Source organism: Phyllobates terribilis, unplaced genomic scaffold, assembly GCF_046119375.1.
Source record: "Phyllobates terribilis strain yellow unplaced genomic scaffold, ASM4611937v1 Scaffold_12__6_contigs__length_324123572, whole genome shotgun sequence".
Classification (NCBI taxonomy): domain Eukaryota; kingdom Metazoa; phylum Chordata; class Amphibia; order Anura; family Dendrobatidae; genus Phyllobates; species Phyllobates terribilis.
Genome location: NW_027362772.1, coordinates 8,768,333 through 8,795,742, shown reverse-complemented (window position 1 = coordinate 8,795,742; position 27,410 = coordinate 8,768,333). Strand labels below are relative to the sequence as shown.

Sequence of the window (27,410 nt, the reverse complement as noted above, 5' to 3'; positions counted from 1 at the left end):
TTCTTCTGCATTCACCAGGTTCTTGCTGAGAGTTACGGTGTCCTGGGTGCCTGGGGTCCTCGGTGCCTGGGCCCATAACCTGTTGCATAGTTTCTGGATACCAACAGTTGCAGTAGAAACTTCACAGAGCAGATTACATGGGATAACAAGCTTTTACTTCTCAGAACATGAGGTAAAGGAAAAAACGCACAGTCACACAGTACTGCACCAGGAAGTAAAAACAAAACTGAAAAAAAAAAAGAGACTTTTTTCTTTTATAATACAGTAAACAGGGAAAATTTACCCAACATCGCCATCTACTGTCAGATCAGCATAAAGTCCTCCTTCACACAAACAAAGAAGTCCACAATTGTTGCATATACCAACAATGATGAGGAGACAGCCTGAGTGAAGACGGGAGCGCTGAGGAGACAGCCTGAAAGTGAAAAAGAGTGTTGAGGGGATGGCCTGGGGTTAGACATGTGCACCAAGGAGGCATCCAGAGAGCAGACAAGAAAGGAGATGGTCCGAATACAGAGAGGAGCGCTGTGGACACAGCCTGAGAGCAGAGCGCTGAGCAGAGGTCCTGAAAGCAGAGAGGAGCGCTGAAGAAATGACCTGAGGGTAGAAAGGAGCGTTGAGGAGACAGACTGAGCGTAAAGAGGAGCACTCAGGAGACAGCCTGAAGGAAGAGATGAGTGCTAAAGAGACAGCCTGAGGTTAGAGATGAATGAAAATGAGGCAGCCTGAGAGCAGAGAGGGACACTAAGGAGACAGCTTATGTGTAGAGAGAAGCACTGAGGAGACTGCCTCAGAGAATAGAAAAGTGATGAGGAGACAGACTGAGGGCAGAGAGGGGTCCCGAGGAGATGGCCTGGGAGCATAGAAGAGCACTGAGGAGATGGCCTGAGAACAAAGATGAGCGCTGAGGAGTTGTCCTTAGTGTAGAGAGAAGTACTGATGAGACGGGCTGAGAGTAAAGAGGAGCGCTGAGGAGACGGGCTGAGAGTAATGAGGAGCGCTGAGGAGATGACCTGATAGTAAAGAGGAGCACTGAGGAGATGGCCTGACGGTAAAGAGGAGCGCTGGGGAGATGGCCTGAGAGTAAAGAGGAATGCTGAGGACATGCCCTGAGAGTAAAGAGGAGAGCTGAGGAGATGGCCTGAGAGTAAAGAGGAGCGCTGAGGAGATGGCCTGAGGGTAAAGAGGAGCGCTGGGGAGATGGCCTGAGGGCAGAGAGGAGCGCTGGGGAGATGGCCTGAGAGTAAAGAGGAATGCTGAGGAGATGGCTTGAGAGTAAAGAGGAGCGCTAAGGAGATGGCCTGAGAGTAAAGAGGAGCGCTGAGGAGACTGCCTGAGAGCATAGAAAAGCGATGATGAGACAGACTGAGGGCAGAGAGGGGTCCCAAGGAGATGACCTGGGAGCATAGAAGAGCGCTGAGGAGATGTCCTGAGTATAGAGAGAAGCACTGAGAAGACGGGCTGAGAGTAAAGAGGAGCGCTGAGGAGACGGGCTGAGAGTAATGAGGAGCGCTGAGGAGATGATCAGATAGTAAAGAGGAGCGCTGAGGAGATGGCCTGAGGGCAGAGAGGAGCGCTGAGGAGATGGCCTGAGAGTAAAGAGGAGCACTGAAGAGATGGCCTGAGAGTAAAGAGGAGCACTGGGGAGATGGCCTGAGGGCAGAGAGGAGCGCTAAGGAGATGCCCTGAGAGTAAAGAGGAGGGCTGAGGAGATGGCCTGAGAGTAAAGAGGAGCGCTAAGGAGATGGCCTGAGAGTAAAGAGGAGCACTGGGGAGATGGCCTGAGGGCAGAGAGGAGCGCTAAGGAGATGCCCTGAGAGTAAAGAGGAGGGCTGAGGAGATGGCCTGAGAGTAAAGAGGAGCGCTAAGGAGATGGCCTGAGAGTAAAGAGGAGCGCTAAGGAGATGGCCTGAGGGCAGAGAGGAGCGCTGAGGAGATGGCCTGAGAGTAAAGAGGAGCGCTGAGGAGACTGCCTGAGAGCATAGAAAAGCGATGATGAGACAGATTGAGGGCAGAGAGGGGTCCCAAGGAGATGACCTGGGAGCATAGAAGAGCGCTGAGGAGATGTCCTGAGTATAGAGAGAAGCACTGAGAAGACGGGCTGAGAGTAAAGAGGAACGCTGAGGAGACGGGCTGAGAGTAATGAGGAGCGCTGAGGAGATGACCAGATAGTAAAGAGGAGCGCTGAGGAGATGGCCTGAGAGTAAATAGGAGCGCTGGGGAGATGGCCTGAGGGCAGAGAGGAGCGCTAAGGAGATGCCCTGAGAGTAAAGAGGAGCGCTGAGGAGATGGCCTGAGAGTAAAGAGGAGCGCTGAGGAGACTGCCTGAGAGCATAGAAAAGCGATGATGAGACAGACTGAGGGCAGAGAGGGGTCCAGAGGAGATGACCTGGGAGCATAGAAGAGCGCTGAGGAGATATCCTGAGTATAGAGAGAAGCACTGAGAAGACGGGCTGAGAGTAAAGAGGAGCGCTGAGGAGATGGCCTGAGAGTAATGAGGAGCGCTGAGGGGACGGCCTGAGAGTAAAGAGGAGCACTGAGGAGACCGACAAGAAATGCAAAGGATAGAGAGGAACACCGAAGCGACGGCCTGAGTCTGGACTTATAAGAACAAGAACAACTTAGGTGTGAAATATGATGGGAACCTTGAGAGAAAGTTGACGGAGCTCATTGTAGTCAGTGGGGACAGTCGGGCTCCGCTCCTGGGCATCTAGTGATGAATCCGTCCCCAGTCTGTTTTCCATTGCTCTATTTCTACAAAGGAACATAACTACGGATGGATTTAGCAGTAAACACAGCCTTAAAGGGGTCGTCCATTTACTTTATGTGTTCATGGTAGAATTAAATGGTACATGAGTGTGGTTAGGGGTTAGAAGAATGGTTATGAACGTGGCCTAAGATGCTGTCATGATGTACAATCTATCCCTCTTTATATTCTTTGAAAGTTGGGAGGTCACACAAATGTAGAAATCTAATTGTTTTTGCAGCTGCAAAATGCAATTGCAATGTGTGAATAAAGTCTATAGAGAGTGTGAGCCCCAGTGGGGACGGTGATAATAATGTGTGTACAGCGCCATGGAATATGGTTGTGATATAGAGAATAATGGGGAATCTCCACATAAATAAATACCTCCTCCTGCAGAGCTGCCACCACATATATGGCTGCTCTGTGCCCACAGGACCTGTGATGAGGTCACATGAGGGGAGAAGTCAGGGGTCACATGATCAGGGCCCTCAGTGGATGCAGGACTCCGCTGTACCCTGCAGGATGGAGCGCGTACAAGTGTTTAGTGTGTGGTGAGCGTCTCTATTAGGTCATAGGCCAGACACTATGTACCTCACTTATCTGTGTGACTGGCTCCTTAAACCGGCCTTATCCATGTGCATTTATAATACTAGGCAGCCGCCCTTCCATGAACCGTCGGTGTGTGAGTGGTTGTTTCATCCATTCTGCACCTGTGCTGCCTCCGCCTTTATCATGGGGACTGTTGTGTCCTGCAGTGTATTTGATATTGTGTTTGTCACGATTCCTCCGCTCAATGTGTCTTGGTCGTAGTGACTGACAGCTCAGTCGTCCAATCTAGTGCAGGGACGTGTATTTTGAGTGACAGCTCAGCCATGCAATCTGAGACTGGGAGGTGCTGAGTTTCCTTCAGGTGTTCCCTGTTCCTAGTGATTAACCTGCTACTTAGCTGAGCTGTCAGTCCCAGATAGCTGCCGGTCGTAGCTTAAAGCTCAATGTGGTTTGTTCCCTCTGTGCTTTGTGCTCTGAATTCAGACATTCTGATCTTCTATTGCCGGACCCTGGCTTACCCTATTGACTACCCATTTGTATTACCCCTTTTGCTTTGACACACGCTGACTTTGGAATTCTGACTCTGGACTGTGACCTGACTAGGCCTTTGTTTCTTCCCTCTTTTTATGACGTACCCTCCTGGCTCTTGACCTTGAATTCCTTGACTATCCTAACTCATGGCTTGTCCGTGAGAAGTGAGTCAGTGTAACAGCATCTTGCTTTTGGTAAATATGGCCCCGTTTTTCCGTGATGTTTTTTGAATGTGTGGTGGGAGAAAAAAATAAATATTTCTAATGCTGTGAGCTCTACTGATATCATGTGCTAAGCAGCTCTGCTCTATGAGGACTGACGAAAGTTCGGTCTGAACTGTGTCCTATAGATTACAGCAAAGAGGATAAAAACAACCTTGTTACGGCTCATTCACCTGTCCAAGTACAGACTACAATGCATGGACTGGCCTCGATTCTCCTGACTTGAGCATGATGACAGCCTCATATTTCTATAATTGCGAGGTAAAAAATGAGAAAAGAAGCTTTATGGTGGGCGCTGTCATGCTGAACACAAGGATGAGAAGGTGGCGAAAAACAACAAACATATTAAAAGATCGCAATGTGTTTCAAATTCGATCTGATATCTTCTTCATAAAGCCTTTTTTCCTAATTTTTTGCCTCCCTCTGTTGACTTCAACAGTGGAGAAGCAGTCTATACGATGAATACCATTTTGCTACTTCTCTCATCACAGTTGTTCCTGACCGGCTCAACTCCACCAGGTGGGAAAATTACATCGACCCTTCCCTGTTTCTTATCATCAGGACTTCATCACGGAGCTGCATATACTTCTATGAAGCTGTCATGCTCCGGTCAGGAGACCCCCAGCCAGTCTATACATTGCACAGACATCTAGATGAGCCCTTAGTATTGTTGAGCACAATAACTGTGGAGGGGAACAAAGTTGAGCATTATTATTGTCTATGGCAATTGGGGAGGGGGGTGTATTACTATTACCACATAGTTGGCCTGGGCAAGGGGGCATCTGTCTGTTGACTCCCTCGCAAGTGCTGACCCTCTGTGTGGTTACATATACTGTAAGCATTGTGTATATGTGGGTGTATGTATGGATAAGGTCTGCATATATGTCTGATAGATATATCTATGTCTACTACAAAAAAAGGATACCACTTTCTCAATTACGTTCTGTTTATATGGAACAATTTTTTTTAAAGGGAAAAACCAATGATGTGAATATATGTATTGTGTCTTATGATGTAAGAAAATGCAGGTTATGTAGACATAATGTTTTCATATGCTTGTCATTAAACTCATCTCCTCTCCATCATGTCAGGGTCCCCAGGCTTCCCAAACTACCACCGTTATGATTCAGAGACTTATGTACACATTACCTATCAGATTTTTTTAGGTGAATTAAAAAAAAACAATTGGTGTGTGGGGACTTTACTATGACCCTCATGTAATGTTCACTATTGTTATCACAAAGCTGCTTGAATGCAGCACAATTAGGACAGCAGTTTCCAAGCCACACATTTTTTATTATATAATTGTTGATCACCGAACAATCAAGCGTTTCATGGCAAATAGCCAACAGGGTCGCAATAAGCGTGTCGGCCAAAAAAGGCACAAAATAACTGCCCATGAATTGAGGAAAATCAAGCGTGAAGCTGCCAAGATGCCATTCGCCACCAGTTTTGCCATATTTCAGAGCTGCAACGTTACTGGAGTATCAAAAAGCACAAGGTGTGCGATACTCAGGGACATGGCCAAGGTAAGGAAGGATGAAAAACCACCACCTATGAACAAGAAGCGTAAGATAAAATGTCAAGAATGGGCAAGAAATATCTTAAGACTGATTTTTCAAAGGTTTTATGGACTGATGAAATGAGAGTGACTCTTGATGGGCCAGATGGATGGGCCAGAGGCTGGATCAGTAAAGGTCAGAGGGCTCCACTCCGACTCAGACCCCAGCAAGGTGGAGGTGGGGTACTGGTATGGGCGGGTATCATCAAAGATGAACTTGTGGGACCTTTTCGGGTTGAGGATGGAGTGAAGCTCAACTCCCAGACCTACTGCCAGTTTCTGGAAGACAACTTCTTCAAGCAGCGGTACAGGAAGAAGTCGGTATTGTTCAAGAAAAACATGATTTTCATGCAGGACAATGCTCCATCACATGCATCCAACTACTCCACAGCGTGGCTGGCCAGTAAAGGTCTAAAAGAAGAAAAAATAATGACATGGCCCCCTTGTTCACCTGGTCTGACCCCCATAGAGAACCTGTGGTCCATCATAAAATGTGAGATCTACAGGGAGGGAAAACAGTACACCTCTCGGAACTGTGTCTGGGAGGCTGTGGTGGCTGCTGCACGCAATGTTGATCGAAAACAGATCAAGCAACTGACAGAATATATGGATGGAAGGCTGTTGAGTGTCATCATAAAGATGGTGACTATATTGATCAGTAATTTTTTTGGTTTTTGTTTTTGCATGTCAGAATTGTTTATTTCTAAATTTTGTGCACTGATATTGGTTTACCTGGTGAAAATAAACAAGTGAGATGGGATTATATTTGGTTTTTATTAAGTTGCCTAATAATTCTGCACAGTAATAGTTACCTGCACAAACAGATATCCTCCTAAGATAGCCAAATCTAAAAAAAAAACCACTCCAACTTCCAAAAATATTAAGCTTGGATATTTATGAGTCTTTCGGGTTGATTGAGAACATAGTTGTTGATCAATAATAAAAATAATCCTCTAAAATACAACTTGCCTAATAATTCTGTACACAGTGTACATAGCGAGTATGGATATGTTATTATTTCTATGCAGTAAGTTTTCATTGATACCATATATATACAGTAACCTTTCTTTTGTATAGGTATATCAGCAGTAACCTAGGTTCTGTTTCAGTCTGCTTCTAATAGACTTGGTTCTGTTCCTGTAGCTGTGGAGTAAGCTTGGTTCTGGTACTGTAGTAAGCTTGGTTCTGGTACTGTATCAAAGTAGTACGCTTAGTCCTGATACCAAATCTAGGTAGTATGCTTGGTCCTGGTACAGGATCTATTTAGTACACTTGGCTATCATATTTATTCAGTAGGTTTTTTTTTTTTTTTTTTTACCATATCTGTAGTCTGTTCAATCATGGGTTCGTGACTACATTACAAATACAATCCCAACATGAACACACAACCCCTGCGCCTTCTTTAACTCTTTAAAGGGCCAGACGACTTTCCGTTTTTACCTGTTTTTTCCTCCCCTTATTCCAAGAGCCAGAACTATTTTATTTTTCCATCCACATAAGCATGTGAGTACTTGTTTTTTGTGGGATGAGTTGTACTTTTGAATAACGCCATCATCATGTATCATGTGATACTCGATAGTGGGGAAAAAAATGTGGTGAAAAAAGTGTGGGGAAATAGCAAAAAGAGCAAAATTCTGCAATTGTTTTTTTTTAGGCTGCGTGCTCACTATGCGTTTTTTAAGCGTTTCCGCAGCGGCAATTCCGCCGCTGAAACACTTAAAAATAACGCTTGGTAGAAGGTCTGCCATGTTCCCCAATGATAATCCGCATGTGCTGTGCACATGCTGCGGAAATTTCCACTGCGGATTATCATTGCGGAAAAATCCGCAGCACTACTATTAATTTTGCGTAATCGCAGCGTTTTCGCCGCCATTGAATTGCATTGGACCGCATAATATCTGCATGACTATGACTCGCCCCCTGGGCCGTGGGGCACTCGGATCCGGGCAATAGGGAACGATGGGAGTAGTAGTGGCAACCCGGTCCCGCGGCTCAGGGTGGTCAGGCCAGTGGTAGTCCGTTATGTGCTATTGATTATGTCCGACTACGCCACCCGTGGATTGCGGTTGTTAGGAACCACCGCTGCAGGGCAGACCGCTGGGGCTGATGATGTATGCAGCTGGGCTGATGTGACTCCCCACGGGAAGAGTGCGGCCCCAGGGCAGTGTAGTGGATGGTGGGAGTGATGGTGGTGAGAGTCCCAGTACCGGTAGTGCCGGAGGAGCGAAAAAGCACACAGACAACGTACTGCAGTCCAGGGTCTTTACTCACGGTTAATATCCAAGTCACTTCTGCAGGGAATGACTGCCCGAGCCGTGCTGCGTCCACCAGGTGAGGGGCTCGGTCAACTCCCAGGCAGTTCAGGAGCATGGCACAGGACCCCCTTTAATCCTTTCTCTGGCCTGCCTCACCAGTGACCCACTTTTGTCCAGCTGCCGCGGACTTGTGCGGGTAAACGTGGGCCCCGTCCTCCGCTGTCCTATATGGAGCCTTCCTAGCAGGTTTGATGAGGTGTCGCACCAATAAATGATCACGACGACCGGTCTTTGGCTGAGGGTAGTTTCTCCTCCACCAACTTGGGATCCGGTACCCTTAATCTGCCTGACCTTTCACCCTGGATTCTCGTGGGTTCTTAGGGTCCCTTCCACCTTCTTGTTCCTGAGCCCTTCTGTTTCTCTCTCTCTCTCTTCTCCTTCTTTCCTGTTCTGTCTTCTCCTCCTTCCCTTGGCCTCTTCTCCAGGCCCACTTCTCCTTCTCCTCTCAGGCTCCGGCCTCTTCTCTAGGCCTGCCTCTGGAGCAGCACTCAGCCTGAGCTGCTGCTCCCTGTCAGCTCTCCTCTCCTCACAGACTGAACTGTTCTAAGATGGTGCCCACCTTTTATACCTCCCTCTGACCATGAGCCCCGGTGACTAGCAACCAATGAGCTCCTATCTACGCTCAGGAACCAACCCCTATCTGCCCCTACAGCACTGGGTGTTCCACCCCCCTCCCCACTCCAGGCAGGGACATAGTCGGTCGTGCCTGCACTTCTGGCTAGTGGGAGCACCGTTGAGCTGTCCCTCGGAAATGGGGTGTGTGTGCTGTATGCAGCTAACTGAGGCCTGGTCCATACTCCATCCTTACCTGGGAGTGGAATATCACACCTCTGGACTGAGGTGCAATACCCCTGTAGCGGCCGAACCCTCGGGGCGCTACAACTACATGTGCACATGCGGATATTAAGTGATTCACTGTGCGGATGGTACCTGGGTCTGGAGAAGAGGAGACTCTCATCCAGACATGGGTACCATAGTACCTGTAAAAAAAAAAAAAAAATGATACTCACCTTCTGATGGCCCCCGGTCTCCGGTATGGTGCGTCCAGTTTCCCCAGTGGCTCGCGATGGTGTAAAAGGACCTTCCATGACGTCATTTAGTTATGTGACAGGTCACGCGTCCGCTGACATCGACGGTCGCATGACCTATCACATGACTAAATGACGTCATGGAAGGTCCTTTTACGCCGCTGAAGACACAGGAGAAGGAGACCGGGGGCCATCGGACGGTGAGTATAATGTTTTTTTTTATTTTTTACCATTTTTACTCTTTTTTTTAACTTAACTTGGTCATACTATATAAATCCATGCCGGTTGCATGGATTTATATAGTGTGACCAAGTTGTCAAGCACTTTTCCAAGTGATGCTAAAATAGCTTGGAAAAGTGTTTGACAACCCGCATGCGAAATCGCATGTGCAAAATGCTTGTCCCTGGCTGAAAAAATAAATGTAAAATCCGCATGCGTTTTTTCTGCCAGGGAGATGCAGAAACGCTCAGGAAAAATCCGGTGCATTTCTGCATCGTGGGCACATAGCCTTATTTAGAGCGTTAATTTATCAGACAGCACGATTATGCATAGTTTTTGTTTTATTTAAGTGGTGAAAAAAAATTCAGAAATTTGTAAAAATGCTTTAGCTTGTGACGCCATTTTTCAAGAGTCATAGCGTTTTCAATTTTCAGGATATGGAGCTGTGAGCGGCTTATTTTTTTGCACCCCTAGCCAATTTTTTATTGGTATAATTTTGGGTAGATACAATGTCTTAATCGCCTCTTATTAAAAAAAATTTCGAGTTGTTGCAGTGGCCAAAAAAAATGCAATTCTGGAGTTTGATTTTTTTTCTCGTTACATCATTTACAGATCAGATTCATTTGATCTGATTTTTACAAATATTAGATATAAGATTTCCATACAATCCATAAAATGTGTCTGAGGGACATATGGTCACCAGGCACATGAAACTCCAACCATGGATAACAAAAGGAAAAAAGAGGAGAGAAGGTGTGCAATTTAAGATACTTTAATCAAGTGATAATATATAATTTTCACAGCTTTTTTTCTGGAACCAGAAAGGTGGATACAAAAAGAGGTCAATGCATAGCACCCACAATTGTACACTATATATTGTACAATTGATATACTGTCATAAGTCCACAGGTGATGGTAGTAAACAGAATAATGTCAACCCATATCAATTATATATTAGAACGATCACAAATGACCATATTTGTCTACAGACCACAAAGATTGTGAAACATAAAACCACAAAAGGACAGATAGTAAGTAATCACAAAGTAAGGCATGATGTTACAAATACAAAGTGTGGTTGAGGAATACCATGCCCAACTTAGGCAAAGTGTAGCGCCATGCATGGACCCCACAGTGGAAGAATCCCCCGCTTACAAAGAATTTTACAAATGTAGCGATAAAAAAATACACATATTTGGTATTTCCTAATTTTTAATAGTGATTTGAACATACAAAAAAAATATTATATATTTAAGACTTTTTAGTCCCCTTAGGGGACTTGAACCTGCAATCATGTGATCGCTTGTGCTATATACAGCAATGCCGCAGTATTGATATGTATAGCAACAATCATAGTATCTTATTAATGCCAGCCATGGGTTGGCTTTCACAAGAGTACCGTTATGATAGGCACAGGGTTTTCAGCAGACCCCTAGCTGTCACGACGACCCATCGGTGTCCTACTCATTGGGGGAGCGCTGATGAGCAGTTAGAACAGCGCGCCCCCTGCTGACTCGTTGTAAATGCCGCTGTTACAGATTAACAGCATCATTTAACAGCGAGTCAGATGATGGCTGATTATCACAGCCATCATCTGCCGGCAAAGACACGGGCTTGTCTTACGAGCCTGCATTAAAGTCAGGGAGCTAGCATTTGACATACCTAGTACATTGTATTTCGTCAAGGGGTTAATAGTGGCTGCTTTAAAGCCTAATAACTCAGTTATGTTTATAAGGCAGCCAAAGGAAAATGGATTTCCCTGTGAACAAAAGAATCAGCCTTCAGAAGTCCAAAGTTTCAGATCCTTTTCTCTACAACATCATCTTATTCATAAGAATAGGAAAGCGCCCATACACATTAGACTGTTAGGTGAATCGATGGGATCAGCCAACTATAGTCCAATGTGGATGGTGACCTTTATGGATGGGCCGCTTCTCACGTGCTAGGGCTTGTAACCCCAGGATATAATGTGCCAGCTAGCCCCTGTATCTAGGCCGCCATGGATGGTTATAACACTATGGAGGTGGGGGGGGGGGGTGAGCAGGGGCCAAAGGGGGAATAATTGAAAATTTTAAAATATATATTATATTTTTTTATAACGATAAACATTTAAATCCATCTCCTTCTTCCCCAAATTCAGAATTTTATTTTAACCACGAAATAATAATAAATTCTTCTTAATTTTGGAATCGCACCAACCGGGAGGATCACATCGCCGCTCATTCACACTGGACATTTAATGAAGTGCTTTTTCCTTTTTTTCAGTACATTTTAAAGTGAATTTAGTTCCAAATCACAAAAACTTTAAATCACCAGATGCCAAGGGGTTAAACATTCCTAAAAATGAATTAAAAACATCATTACACAGGTGAAGAAGGAGGATTTATGGCAAATGGTAAATGTAACCATGTGTGAAGAAAGACTAAGGAGAGAGAGGCCCGATGGGGACGATGATAATAATGTGTGTACAGCGCTGCGGAGTATGGAGGCGACATAGAAGAAAGAGGAAGAAATAATCCACTTCTCTAATATAATCATACAAGCAGGAGTGAGGCGTCGGAATTGGCGCATGTGCATAGCGCTATCCGACGCCATTTTACTGAAGGCACATTTACATTGAGTCTTCAGCAAAATGGCGCCGGACAGCGCGGTATGGGCACACGCGTACTCCGGCACCACACTCCTCCCCCGGCCTCCGGCAGAACGGGACACTGCACCTCTGGAGCACAGGGAAGAAAGGGGAGTATAAGTGTTTATTTTTTAGTATGTGTCCAGCGTAATAGGGAAGAGGGGGCCACATATACCAGGATAGGGGGGTGAGGGGACCATACATACCAGGATAGGAGGCCATATACCAATAAAAATGCTCGCCATCCGGGCGTAGAACAGGTTCAATAGCTAGTAGAGAATAATGGGGGATCTCCACATACCTCCACCTGCAGAGCCACCACCACATATATGGCTGTTGTGTGCGCATAGGACCTGTGATGAGGTCACAGGAGGGGAGGAGTCAGGAGTCACATGATCAGGGGCCTCAGTGGATGCAGGACTCTGCTGTGCTGATTGTCATGGTGCTGGATGAGCTGAAGTTTATGTGTGGGGTCAGGAGGGGTTTACAGTGTGGATGTAGCAGAGCCGCGCGTGTACGAGGTGTACGGAGCGGAGCCGCACGTGTACGAGGCGTACGGAGCAGAGCAGCGTGTGTATGAGGCGTACGGAGTGGAGCCACGTGTGTACGAGGCGTACGGAGCGGAGCCGCCTGTGTACGAGGGGTACGGAGCGGAGCCGCGTGTGTACGAGGCATATGGAGCGGAGCCATGTATACGAGGCATACGGAGCGGAGCAGTGTGTACGAGGCGTACGGAGCAGAGCCGTGTGTACGAGGCGTACGGAACGGAGCCGCGCGTGTATGAGATGTACGGAGCGGAGCCGTGTGTGTACGAGGTGTATGGAGCGGAGCGGTGTCACTATATCACTTATCTCTAGAAATGTACACATACAGTACAGAATATATACATACTGACCCTACATCTACATTATTTACCGTATTACCTTTTGTACATTGCTGATAAATGCGGACATGATGACGACACATGGACGGAATAACAATAGGGATGAGACTCGTATGAGCTCTGCTGTGAAGGCTTTGTCCGGTCAGTCGGTGCCGGCTGTCAGGATTTCCCAGTGTTATTAGCTCTGGGCTACAAATAAATGACAAGTTCATAAGTCTGGAAGCAATAAAAGAAACTTCGGCACTCCAATCTAGATGCAAGGGATGTTTATTTCGAAAAACCCCATGAGAGATGAGCAGGTGGGGGACATACAGGCACACGTTTTATTGATGACATATTTCTGATCTGGGCGGTGTAATGCAGCGGCTTGTGGCATTACTGTAATGGTCCGGGGTGTGTTCTGGCTGACCATGTACCTCCCCCTCAGGTGACTGATCACATGACTGTGACATCAGCACAGGTCCTGTGCACACAGAAGGTCTGATTACATGACTGTGACATCAGCACAGGTCCTGTGTGTGCACTGGAGGATAAATAAACCCTGGTAGTTTTGAGACAGGGTGTGAAAGGCATGAGGTCTGTTCCCTGTGTGGGACACCGTTAGAGTGTGAGGCCTAGTGAGGCCTAGTGAAGCCTGGTGAAGTCTGAAAGGCAGAGGCTGGATCCTTATGTGTAGGAGATGCCAGTAGCCTTGGAGGGCAAGAGGCTTGGAAGACAAGAGTCCTGGAAGGCAGAGGCTGGATGTTATGTGTGTAAACATACCAGTAGCCTTGGAAGGTGCGAGGGTTGAAGACCCCCATCTGGGAAGCCGTAAAGCCACAGCTGTGGCAGAACAAATCTGAAGCAGCTAAAACCCTGCAAAGGTAAAACACTGCTTGATGTGGACATTTATATTGTTACCTTGCTGAAGGCTGTATCTGGAGCCAAGTGGACATATTTGTCACTGGAAAGGATTGTGAAATACTGGAAAGGTGTTGCATGTGTGCTATAATTGACCCGGTGAAGCGAGTGTCCCCCAGCATGATGACTAGCGCTGCCTTACATGTGGTGGAGAATGCGGGCAACTGCAGCCCGGTTGCTAGGGGCAACTACAGCCCGGTTGCTAGGGGCAACCGCAGCCTGGTTGCTAGGGGTAACGGCACAGGACGACGAGTGTGGATACAAGAATCTTGCTGTGGCTCGGCAGGGTCACGAAGATTAAAGCATCTTGCTGTAACTCGGCGGGGTTACAAAAATTGTCCTCGCACTCAAACCTGGTTTTGCTGTGGCTCGGCGGGGTCACGAAGATTAAAGCATCTGTCTGTAACTCGGCGGGGTTACGAAAATTGTCCTCGCACTCAAACCTGGTTTGGTGTGGCTCGGCGGGGCCCCGAAAATTTTCGGGGGAGAGCGGTGTGAAGTGTCTAGTGTGAATAGTATACCGCGATGGCTGTGAACGAAGTAGCAAATGAAACTGAAGCTATTGAGCGATTAAAGTTCAGGTTAAAACCACAGCAGGTATTTGAGAAACGTCTACAGGACATGGTGCAGGAATGGCAGGAGCTGTGGGCACCGTATAGAATGGCGGCAGCGAACCATTCTGTCAACTCTCTGGGGGCGCCAGTATTGTCCCAGAGTGCCCGGGGAGGTGATAAGAGATGTTGTGAACTGGGTCCTAAGACTATTGCTGATTATTTTTCTAAAAATCCCCCTACATGTGTGGGTGTCCAAAGGGGGCGGAGTCCCAAAAGGGGGCGGATTTTCAAAAGAGCATGGAATATAGAAAACCAAAATTTGTTACTGGTTGTGGGTTGGTACCGCCTAAAAATGACAATTTGACCGTTGATAACGGGGTAGCTCCAGTAGAAAGGGTTGACGTCAAAGTGGGAGGTGACCTGTTAGTCCACAAAACCATGGGGAGTGACACAGACCCCGTAGCTGATGGTGAAACTACGAAAGTAGAAGGAGAGTTCAGTCAGGAGGAGCTAGACGAGGAGAGAAAGTCCCCCTCTCGTCGTCGACGGCGCAAGGGCCACAAAAAGGTTGCTCCTGTAGTCTTTGCTGCAAGTGAAAATAAAGAAAATGTAGTACTGTGTGCCTTTTTTCCAAGTGTGGATCCTCCTTTAGAGGCAGAAGAGGAGGTGACATTGCTAGTAGCAAACTCCGGTACAGTACTGGGACAGAAGGATCAGGATCTGACAGCCCTGAAAGAGGAGGTGGCCAGTCATGACCAAGAGCTGTAGCCTATCAGGCAGCAGTGTCAGAGTGACGTGCAGCAACTATGGGAAAACCTGGAGAGCGTGTCCTCAGACCAGAGGAGCCTAGAGTCTGAACGGCAGAAAATGTACCAGGTTGTGAGGAACTTACAGTGAGAACTGGAGGGAAGCAGCGAGGAAGTTAACCAATGGAAGGAAATGTTCCAGGAAATTAAGGCGGACCGCCGCAAAACCAAGGAGGAGGTTTTTCAATTGGAGATTGACAAAGCGGAGTGTGAAGATGAGTTGTGCGAGGTGAAAGATCGTTTCACCCTGGTACAGTTAGAGCTGTACCAAGTGAAGAAAGAGCTGTGTGAATCCAAGAAGGAGTATGGTGAACTCAGTGAGGAACTGCAACAAATTAAGAGAGACTATGAGGATCTCCTCAAGGTTAAGGAAAAACTAGAGGATGATAAGGGGGATGCAGACCACATGCACCAAGTGGTTGAGACCACTCTGCAGGACACCCGTGATGAAAATGATGATCTCCGCAGAAAGACCCTAGGTCTGGAAGCTCAGGTGAAGGAGCTGCAGACGTTCTGTGATAATCTCCAGAGGGCAGAGTTGTGCCTTAAGGAAAGAATCAGCAAGATGGAAGCTGAGTGGGAAAAGATGGAGGAGTCTATCAGAGAAGCCACAGACCAGGGCCAGGAGTTGGCCACTGGAGATGGGAGGTATGAAGCAAATACCTCCTCGAATAATGCGAGCTCGGATGATTCGGTGGATGTAACAGCCGAGATCAAGGAGCTCAAGGAGAGGCTACAATCACATTTGAAGCAAGAGAAGCTTGAGAGACTGGCTGTCGAGAGCTGAGTGGGCGCATTGGAGACAGAGAGGTCTGAGAGAACTCTACTGATAAAGGAGCAGTTGAAGCAGGAAGAGCTCAGAGATGGGCTGCTGAGAGGCGAGTAGCTGAGCTAGAGGAAGAAGTTTTCGAGCTCAAAGGTCGCCTGGCAAAGTATCACTCAGTGAACGAGGCCTCCTTGGAGAGGGAAAAGGGCAAACAAGTTGCACTTACTCCTTTATACCATGAGAAGGGGGACCTGAGGAGAGCTAAGAGAGTGTTAACAGAAGATAAGTATGAATTGGAAGTGGTCAAGAGCAAAATTCTTGAATTTGTAGCGGTGAGTCAGCTCAGGGGAAGCATACAGGGTGAAGAAGCTGAAAATCAGTTGTCCCTGAAACCTGAGCCAGATGATCATTTGGTGACCACTGGTGAGACAGAAACTCTCGGTACAAGTGCCTCATAGATGTACCCGAGGATTTGAGAGAAGAATGCACCAGTGAGTCCGTGCATGAAGAGTTTAAGAAGGCCGTGAGAGCCTGTAAGGTGTACTCGACCTCAGAAGCTTAACAGCTGGTGGTCCTGTCCACAACCGAAGTCACAGTGAAGAGGGTGGCTATCCTAAGTGACATGCACTGGCAATGTATTCGCACGAAGCGGTTTCTCCGGTTGAAGACAGAACAAGCCGTTAGACAACTGGAGCTTATGAGAAAAGCTCACAGTCTGCGGGAAGAAGTCATCCGGGTGCCTCATGTTTTGGTGAGAAAGCTCATTGGGAGAAACGGCCAAGCCATGCAAATGATGGTAAAGAAGTCTGGCGTGATGAAAGTAAGCAGTCCACGTCAACGTCAGGCCTGGATACAAGATGAAGACGGCATGGTGTCATTCTCCGCTGTAGGAAAGGAAGAAAATCTTGCATATATACGCATGCTGATGGAGTACCAAGTGACCTACCTGCGAGAGGTAGTACACTTGAATCTCACAAGACTGCAAGTGGAAAGACAGAATCGCCTGAGCAGCAGAAGATGGCAGCCGTCTAGAAATTGTGAGACCAGACAGAGAAAGGGCCCTTCAAATAATAGAATGGCTACAGTAGAAGTTAGAGACTTTCCAAGATGTCCTGAGGATAGTGGGCGTGGGTTTAGAGGTAGTGAGACCTCCAGTAACTCAGGTCTGAGTGGCCCATACAAACGACCCAATAGAGGACGGGACAGTACGGAGTCGAACCGGACCTTAGATACCAGGGCATGCGAGTCACACTGCTGTATTGACTGCTGGGAGCGGGGGAGGTCTGACAAGGTTACGACTGACCGCTGGGAGCGGGGGAGGTCTGACAAGGTTACGACTGACCGCTGGGAGCGGGGGAGGTCTGACAAGGTTACGACCCGGAAATGTGACTTGACGAAGTCAGTGACAATGACAGATGGTAGGTCCCTAAGGAATGGGCTAATGTCGATGACTAATGTTCCAGGGGCTGAGCAGCGCAATTGTCAAGTACATGGTCTTTGTGTGTACTGTGGGTTATAATGTGATTGTGTATATTATGTGTTCAACCCCACAAGTTTGAACAGAGGGGGGGGGGAGATATTTAATGCAGCGGCTTGCGGCATTACTGTAATGGTCCAGAGTGTGTTCTGGCTGACCATGTACCTCCCCCTCAGGTGACTGATCACATGACTGTGACATCAGCACAGGTCCTGTGCACACAGAAGGTCTGATTACATGACTGTGACATCAGCACAGGTCCTGTGTGTGCACTGGAGGATATATAAACCCTGGTAGTTTTGAGACAGGGTGTGAAAGGCGTGAGGTCTGTTCCCTGTGTGGGACACCGTTAGAGTGTGAGGCCTAGTGAGGCCTAGTGAAGCCTGGTGAAGCCTGGTGAAGTCTGAAAGGCAGAGGCTGGATCCTTATGTGTAAGAGATGCCATTAGCCTTGGAGGGCAAGAGGCTTGGAAGACAAGAGTCCTGGAAGTAGTTATGAAGTATAATAAACTGCTGGATTGTGAAATACTGGAAAGACGTTGCATGTGTGCTTTAATTGACCCGGTGAAGCGAGTGTCCCCCAGCATGATGACTATTCTGCCTTACAATGGGCACAGAGAATGACCTTACACTATTCTATCATGACTTTAATACCAAGGTCTCTAATTTAACATTCACTTTGCATCCGTCTTCCCACTCTGGTCATTTCCTGGACACATGGATCACACTTACTGACACGTGATGTCTCATTAGTGACTTATATGTAAAACCGACAGACAAAAACCGCCTATTGCTGTGTTCCAGCTGCCACCCACGTCATGTTAAAAGATCTTTACCCAAGTCACAGCGCTGTATGGGAGATCGGATTGTGTCTACAGCAGACGCTAGAAAAATTAGACACGAGGAAATGAATATTAAGTTCCAGCAGAGAGGTTATCCTTCCCATATCCTGAACCAGTCAACTAAATCTAATTTACCGCACAACAGAAACCCACGATTAACTTTTGTGAATACCTACCATCCTTTTAGCGGAGCAATATTTAAGTGCATCAAACAACATTAGTCCCTATTAGGACAATTATATCCTGAGGTGCAGGAATTCATTGACGTCCCCTTATTATGTCACATGAGATCTCAAAATACCCGGAACCATCTGGTCAGGGCTGATGTGGGGTCCACAAGTAGAGGACCCATTCAACGCACTCTAGCCACCCCACGCAGGGGTACCTTCCCTTGTCTGGGCTGTCTACAATGTTCAAACATTACAAAGGATGATACGTTTACGCACCCCCAGTCCGGCAAGCGTTTTCCTATTAAGGGATATTTTACGTGTGATTCTACTTATGCTGTATACTTGATCAAGTGTCCATGCGGTCTCGGATATGTAGGTGAAACTACCCAGCATATCCGAGACCGCATCTCACAGCATAAATCCACTATTCAATGTGAACATACAATGCTATCTATACCAGCACATTTCTCCGCTATGTCTCATGATATATCACAATTGAGATATCAAGTAATTGACCATATTCCATCAAGTAGGCGAGGAGGCAACCGGATTCAAAACCTCAAAAAATGTGGGTCCTATTGGACACATACTTTACAGACCCTCACTCCGAAGGGCCTTAATAGGGAATATGAAGTACAACATCATTAGATTGTTCTCTATATTTTTTTGCCTTATTCTGTTAAGAATTATATTTGTACAATAATAATAATTCAGTACTTCTGATCGCTTTTTCTTTGTTTTGTAGGTCATTAAATAAGGTCATTATTTACTTCTGAAAAGAAACCCATATGCACACTTTATGATTTTCCAGAACCCTTTGCTCACCACGGGGTTGAGTTTCTACTAGGTCCTTCTCTTCACAGTGGAAGCTATCCTTTATTAACCCTAGAACGCATGACCATAAAAATCTACACTTTCACATACCTGGGGCCTTTTAGGCCCGTGTGCAAATAATAAATAAATGACCAACTGGAAATGACAAACAACTATATACCTGAGGAATACCTAGAGTTTCAAAATTCTAACTAAAGAAATCTTGCAGAAAATAGAAAACAATTAACAGGACGGGCCTGCGAGGCCCCAGGTATGCGTTCTGGGGTTAATGACCTTTTTTCCCTTCATAATAGACCCTCACTTGGCATAAATATGGCATTGTTCTACATTATATTAGTCGGTCTATTTATATACCACTGACAGCTGAGTGCGTTCCACTTTGTTCGTTGCGTGTCAACTTACATACCGGAAGAGCGTCCCATGTACTGCGCATGCCCGGAAGTCTCTTGCGTCTCACTGCTCTCCCTTGCTTTCCAGCACGCGCACCGGAAGCCTGACAGTTCACACTGCGCAAGACCGGAAATTCACATATGCAAGAGGCGCGCACGCCGTCATAATCACCGCGCCAGGTTCATGGGGTATATAAGGAAGACACCTTTTCCCTCTTCACTACACTACATATGTCCTGAATACTCCCCTCATTACCAGGTATGTGGACGTTTCTGGGCATCTTCCGCTGTCTTGTTTCATTTGTATATGTGCTCACACAATCTATCCTATAGATGGGCCTCCCCATATTACCCCTCTACCTCTTACTTATATGTGATTCCGCAATCTACCCAATAGATGGGCCTCTCCATAATCCTTTTACCCTTTTACATTTTTTTTATTTTTGCACTTTATTTCCTATCCCCTATTGTCATAACATTTACTGTCTAAGTAGATGCTCCCTTTGTAGGGGATCAATGACACTGCTTTGCTACAACGACTCCAGTTCCATTTATTCCATGGTATTATTAAATAGCCTATGTATCTATCCAACCTAATCTTTTACCCCAGAATGTTCTTTTTTGATTGTACGTACTCCTCTACTATCGTGCGTAGCCTCACAGTGTTCTAGTTTCCGTATGTATAAATTATGGATATACCGATTACAGTTTGTATGATATATCTTATTTCGTTTATGTTCAGCAAAGGCCCTGATAAAGACCATATTAGGTCGAAACGTTGGCCTGCTCATCTCTCAGGGGGTTTTTCTAAATAATCATCCCTTGCATCTACATTGGAGTGCCAAAGTTTATTTCATTGCTTTTGGAATATATTACTTCAGAGCACCCCTCACATATAAAACAGGGAGCGACCCCTCATTTCTTCAAAATTCATAAGTCTGGGACATAAAATATCTCAGATAAAGAAGAGCTCTAGGATTATAAGAATATTCTAATTTTATTAAATTACATAATAAAGATTACAAAAAATTCATGTAAAATACAAAGATAGCTCAAAAAGTGCAGAGCATTAGATTGTGACTATCAGATTAGTAATGTGCAGAACTATGGGTAAAACAGGAAAGAATTAATAAATGATTAAGTGCTAGTGCAATATATTCTCCCTGTATGTTAATAATTCCCCGCAGTTTATAAATCACAAAGTCTTTTCTCTATTTTCTCCACTATTCCCGTCTCATCACTTCTACACGTCTGTATATTTTTGCACTTTTCTTACAGTTTCTCGGCATCTCCTCTCCATATTTGCTGCTTAACACACGCCATTTCCCTCATACTCCCTTAGTCACAATTTCTTTTCACACATTTGGGCAAATTATTTTTCCTACACTAATTTCACTTATCCAGACAATAAGTATAATAATACTCTTCTCCCATGGGCTCTTCTTGTTTAAATTAGTTGTACAGTTTTCACAGTGATAGGTATACGCTATAACAACATATGTAATTTATAGGAATCTGAACACATATATAGTATTCAAAAAATACTAAATAATCTGGATTATTTTGGTAATTCAAACATTCTCATGCGTATAATTCTTTTATATCCCCCTTATTCTCCTGTCAATATCCAAACATATATAAAAACAGCGCAGAGAACCATCTAAGTAATAATGGGCGGTAATGCGCATGCGTCTCCTGAGGACCTCATAGACCTCACTCAGTGCGTATCATAGTAACCGCTTGCGTATCCTGCTTGTGGTTCACCTCGCACATGAAGGAGATCACTTCCTTATGAGGCGGCACAGGAACATCATGCGCAACGACACCACCCACTTCATGACATCAGACGACATTTATTATTGGCGATTGAGTAAAAACGTATCTGTAACTGATTGGTCCTGTGACATATTTAACCAGGCTATGCCCCCCACTTAAGACACACCCCCAGGAAGAAGCCAGAGCGGTGAAACGCGCGTTGGGGTAAAAGGGGACCGACTTGTATACAGATTGACTATTCCCTATGTTCATTCAAGTGAAATAAGTTTACCTGATAAGGATCCTATGTGGGGCTTAATTGTGAAGAAACAGGAATAGTGGATCAATAGAAAAAAGACTTTATATGATATATAAACTGCAGGTAATTATTAACATATAGGGAGAATATATTGCACTAGCATTTAAGAATTTATTAATTACCTAACTATTGTACTTCTGCATATTACTAATCTGATAGTCACAATCTAATGGTTGGCACTTTTTTGAGCTATCCTTGTTTTTTTACCTGATTTTATTGTCATTTTAATTTTGTAATTTAATAAAATTAGAATTTTCTTATGATCACAGAGCTCTTCTTTGTCTGTGATATTTTATGTCACAGACTTATGAACTTTCTAGTCTTATTGAAGTGCTATGTATCATTTTGGAACATACAATGATAATACAATTAAATGGCGCCTGGCTCCCCCACAGCTGTGGCAGCCACAGCATAGGAGTTGAGGTCGGACGCCTTTTGCAAGTTCTCCCTCCTTGGCTTACTGTCCCCTCCTGGATGTGCCCTTACACTGTCACCCCATACTACACCCCAACACTACTCAGTCTCTATTCTGTGCCCACTCACACTTTTCTCCCCCCATTATTTCTCCCTCCCCTCCTCATACTGTCTTCTCTCACGTTCCCCTGCAAACCATACTGTCTCCTCATATATTTACCCTCACACATCCCCCATACTGTGTCTGCACACATCACATCACCCTCGCTCCCCATACTGTGTCCGTATACATTTCCCTCCTTCGCTCCCCATATTGCGTACGCACCAATCACCCACACACAAAATCTCCCCCACACTAAATCACCCCCACCCATACAATAAATCTTCCCTCACACTAAATCTTCTCCCAGCCATACAATAAATCTCCCCCCATAGTAAATCACCCCCAGCCATACCATAAATCACCCCCTATGGTAGATCTCCCCCCAGCCATACCATGAATCACCCCCTATAGTAAATCACCCCCTAGCCATACCATAAATCACCCCCTATAGTAGATCTCCCCTCAGCCATACCATGAATCACCCCCTATAGTAAATCTCCCCCCAGCCATACCATGAATCACCCCCATAGTAAATCACACACTAGCCATACCATAAATCACCCCCCATAGTAAATCACCCCCCACAATGAATCTTCATCTCCATTCCATCTTCGGTGTCTTCAGCTCTGAAGCACAGAGCACTTTCCACCAATCTGCGCCTCTGCAGCTGCAGCCCCGGTGAGTGGTGTCAGCAACGTGATCACATGACCTGACCCTGAGGTCAGAGCGTCAACGCTGGGAGCCAGCACGCTGCAGCTTCTCTGAGCCAGTGTCAGCTTGACATTCTGCTCAGAGAATGGCCAACTCCTAGTCCGGGGGGGCGGCAGAACGCAGCTGCCGGGGGAGACACATCAAACTGCCGCATTAGGCGGCCCGACTGCGCCCCCCTGCCAGCTGCGCCTGGGTCACATGCCTCTGCAGCTGGCACCCGGCGGCGATCACTCCCGCACAGCCTCTGTGCAGGCGCGATCAATGAGGAGTAATAATACGTACCTGGTCATTAAGGCCCAGGGCGCAGGTATGTATTATTACGCCCTGCGTCAGAAAGGGGTTGAGGAGCAGGTTCCCTATACTGTTATAGCATATGCAGTGACTGCAAGGCCTGCCCAAAATTTTGAAAAGCCTCAATACCCCTTTGAAGACACATAGAGGAGGTCCTGAGTAAAAAAAAATGTTCCCATTATAAAGGAGCGGGTCTCCTATACTGTTATTGTGTATGCAGTGACTGCAAGGGCTGTCCAAATTTTGGAAAAAACTCAATGCCAATTTGAAGACACATAGAGGAGGGCCTCAGTTAAAAAAAATGTTCCCATTATTAAGGAGCAGGTCTCCTATACTGTTATTGTGTATGAAGTGACTGGAAGGGCTGCCCAAATTTTGGAAAAACCCCAATACCCCTTTGAAGAGATGTAGAGGAGGTCCTCATTAAAAAAAATTGCTACCATTGTTAAGGAGCTTGTCTTCTATACTGGTAATGCCCATGCACTAAGTGCATGAGCTGAAAAACCTTTATCCCTGTGGGGTATACATGAACATACTGTATAACCTACAGAATGTTAGAGGTAGGCCTCTAAAAAAATATTCCTATGGGCATCATAAAAACCCTTGCAAAAATATTATGTGGGTGTTGCTTCACGGTCACCCTGGTGATATCGCGGTGGAGGATAAGGGGGAGGAGGAGGACAACAGAAAATAGATAAAATCAGGAAGAGTATACCCATGTCTGGGTGTGAAGAGGTGCATGGGACTAGACCCTCCCCCCAAAAAAGCCACTGGATTTGACTTTATGTTCCGCTGCTATCATCCGGTGGTGATGAGAAGTCTGGCCCAATCCAGCCCTTGTTCATTTTTATAAGAGTCAGCCTATTAGCATTTTCAGTTGACAGGTGGATGCGCCTTATAATACCCCGGCGGCACTAAAAACCATCTCTGACAAAATGCTAGACTCCAGGACCTCCAAGGCATAGAGAGACAGTTCATGCCATGTGTCCTGCTTGGATACCAAATAGTTGGAAGGCACAGGGGGACGCTGGTACAGTCGCCAAGGTAGTCCTTCAGCATCTTCCAAAACTTTTCTTTTTTGTCAAAGTAACCCGCGCATCATATTTGTGTCTCTCTCATCTGTACTCCTTGGTTGTCCAAGGTACTGTGACCTCTGCCGCCAGCAATTTCAGATGTGAATTTTTTTTTTAAATTACGAAACAAGGACCTTCTGGTACTGCAACATTTTACTAGACCTCTCCACCGCGGGAATGAGAGATAGAAAGTTCTCCTTGTAACGTGGGTGTAGAAGTGTGACCAACCGGTAGTTACTGTAGGCCAAAATGCGTACAATGCGAGGTTCATGGGAAAGGCAGAGGAACATAAACTCAGCCATGTGTGCCGGACTGCCACCAGCCAATTCTTCCCTGTCCCGACCAAGAGGACCACTGTCCATGCTCCCCTACTCATCCTCCTCCTTCTCATTCTCCCTTTCCTCAGGCCATCCACGATGAATAAACGGTATGAATGTCGTGTGGGTAATACCGTCTGTAGGGCACAAAACCAGCTCCTCCTCCTCATTAGCACCCAATCTGCGTTGGGATGAGATGAGGCTGGGCTGTGTGGCATCAGCCTGTATGGTTCCTTGCTCCATATGATCGTGCTGCGCCTCTTTAATTGTGAGCAGCGAGCATTTCAGAAGACAGAGAAGCGGGATGGTGACGCTAATTATGGCGTCATCGCCGCTTACCATGTTGGAGTCTTCAAAGTTTTGGAGGACGACACAGATGTCTGACATCTATGCCCACTCATAGTTCTTATGTGCAGAGGTTGACCTGAATGCCAACGGGCGTGTTGAAGCTGCTACTCAACAACTGCCCACTACTGCTTACAAATCCTTCTCAACATGTGCAATGTTGAGATTCAATGCGTGACGACATGGCATACCAGTCGGTGAACTGGAAGCACATCGGCATATGGGCCAGCACAATGGCCAAGCATGATGGGTGTGTGAGCTCTCCTCATTTCAGAGCAACCATCAGGTTCCAGCCATTGTCACACACGACCATGCCTGACTGTAGGTTCAGCGGTGACAGCCACACATCTGCCTGCTCTTTTACAGCTGTCAATAACTCTGCAGCGGTGTGCGGTTTGTCACCTAAGCATATTAGCTTCAGAACAGCCTGTTGCCACTTGGCCGAGGCAGTGCTTCCAGCTTGCGATTGATGTGGTCATTTTGAATATGGAGGCAGAGGAGGAGGTGCAGGAGCTGTACAATGTGGGGGCAACCCTGATTGACCCAGGGCCTGCAATCCTTGACGTCGGGAGGATGTGTTCCGCACCAGGATCCGACTGGGTCCCAGCTTCCACTATCTTAACCCAGTGTGCCGTCAGCGAGATGTACCATCCCTGGCCAAAAGCACTTGTCCACGTGTCCGCGGTTAGGTGGACCTTCTTAGTGTTGTTGAGGGCACGCATAATTTTCTGGGACACGTGCTTGTGTAATACAGGGACAGCACACCGGGAGAAATAGTGGCGGCTGAAACCAAGTACAGAGGGATGGCCGCCGTCGTTAGGTTGCGGAAAGATTCTGTCTTCATGAGCCTAAAAGGCACCATTTCAATTGCAAGCATTCGAGAAATGTGTGAGTTTAGTAGTGTGGCCTGTGGGGTGTTGGCTGCTTATTTGTGCTTGCATTCAAAGGACTGGGGTAGGGACAACTGAACGCTGTGCTGGGACAAGGACGTGGACACTGACGGTTGCAAGTCTGCAACGACAGGTGCAGGGCAGGAAGCATCTTCACCTGCATCATGGACGGAGACTTGGCGTGCACATACAACAGCGGAACACGCAGTGGTGTCACCCGCAGACACTGTTTCTGGACCCTGGCGTTCGGCCAACTAGTTGGGTGCTTTGCTGTCACGTGCCTGAGCATGCTGGTGGTGGTCAGGCTGTAGTTTTGCAACCCTTTCTGATGTCGGCATAGCAGAGGTTGCAAATGGCCTTTTGGGGTTATCTGGACAGTTTTTAAAAAAGAGCCAGACTTTGGAAGAACTAACAGTTGTACTGGCAACTTCCCTCGTGTTAGTGTTCCGGGGAACAGTTGCCCGCCTTGTGTCTGTGGCCACCTCACTGCTTGTTCCTGCCTGTTGTGGTGCTACGCCTCCCTCCCCCTCTGTGCTGCTGTTCTCATTATGCATGTCACTTTGCCAGATTGGGTCAGTGACTTTGTCGTCCACTACCTTGTCTTCCACGTATGCACCCTGGGCCACCTCCTGACCTGATGGCAATTGTGTCTCATCATCATCCACCTCTTGCGACAGTTTCCCACTGTTGACTTTGTGTGACCGTGGCTGTTAAAATATTTGGGCATTGCTACATGCGATCTCCTGTAGCCCCGCTTGTATTGGGCCGGGCGAGAGGCCCGAAACTATAAATGGATAAGTGAACAGCTCTTCAGAGTGTCCAAGTGTGGGATCACTTGTCTACCAGGCACTCGGCATGGTGGGAGGAAGGAGAATCAGTGTGAAGAATATGTGGTCCAGACTCACGGCTACTGAGATGGGACCATGTGGAAGACAGGGTGGTGGTGGTGGCAAACTTACTGGAAGCATTATCTGCTATCCAAGAAACAACCTTTTCACACTGCTCTAGCTTCAATAGTGTTGATCTGTGGCCCCCTAGAAGTTCGGACAGGAAGTTAGTTCGAGATAATGTGGGTGTTTTTTGTGCTCCCTCAGCAGGCACAATTTTATCTTGCCCGTGGCCTTGGCCTCTGTGTGCACCATTACCATCATGTCCACTTCCTCGTCCCTTGCCACGCAACTTGCCCATTTTAAATGGACTATAATATTTGGCACGCTCCCCGAAATTTCAGGATTATTACTGCAGTAATATCGAATCACGTCTGATGACCATGGTTTTATGCAGTCGCCTACTAGTACGGTATTTCTCAGCGACCAAGTCTGAATAGTTTTGACCAACATACACCTGCAAGACTTTAAATGGAGTGTAATATCTGATGTGCTTCCAAAAATGTCAGGATTATTACCGTAGTAATATAGGATCACGTCTGATGGCCACGTTTTTATGCAGTCGCCTAATTGTATGGTATATTTCAGTGACCAATGTTGAATACTTTTGACCAACATACGCTTGCCAGAATTTAAATGTAGTGTAATATCTGATACACCCCCCAAATTTCAGGATTATTGCTGCAGTAATATGGGATTACGTCTGATGACTAGTGATGAGCAAATATGGTCGAAAAACAATCACCAATTTCAAATTCGGCATGAATATGGCAAATTGGGATTCATGATCGGAAACAAGCATTTTTTCTTAAAATCTGCAAAAATCAGTAACATTCGGTGAAAATATGGGTGAAATTATTTAACACTTTCGCTAGCATAGTGGTGG

The 27,410-nt window shown here is 46.3% G+C and overlaps 1 protein-coding gene across 1 annotated transcript in view; it reads right to left on the bottom strand.

Annotated features, from left to right (window-relative positions):
- LOC141171872 (uncharacterized) overlaps positions 1–27,410 on the bottom strand; it is a 400,751-nt gene that overhangs the window by 342,446 nt on the left and 30,895 nt on the right. The window contains exon 8 of the mRNA XM_073655503.1: positions 12,026–12,036. Coding sequence (XP_073511604.1) covers positions 12,026–12,036 — 11 coding nt within the window. The remainder of the gene's footprint in view (positions 1–12,025; positions 12,037–27,410) is intronic.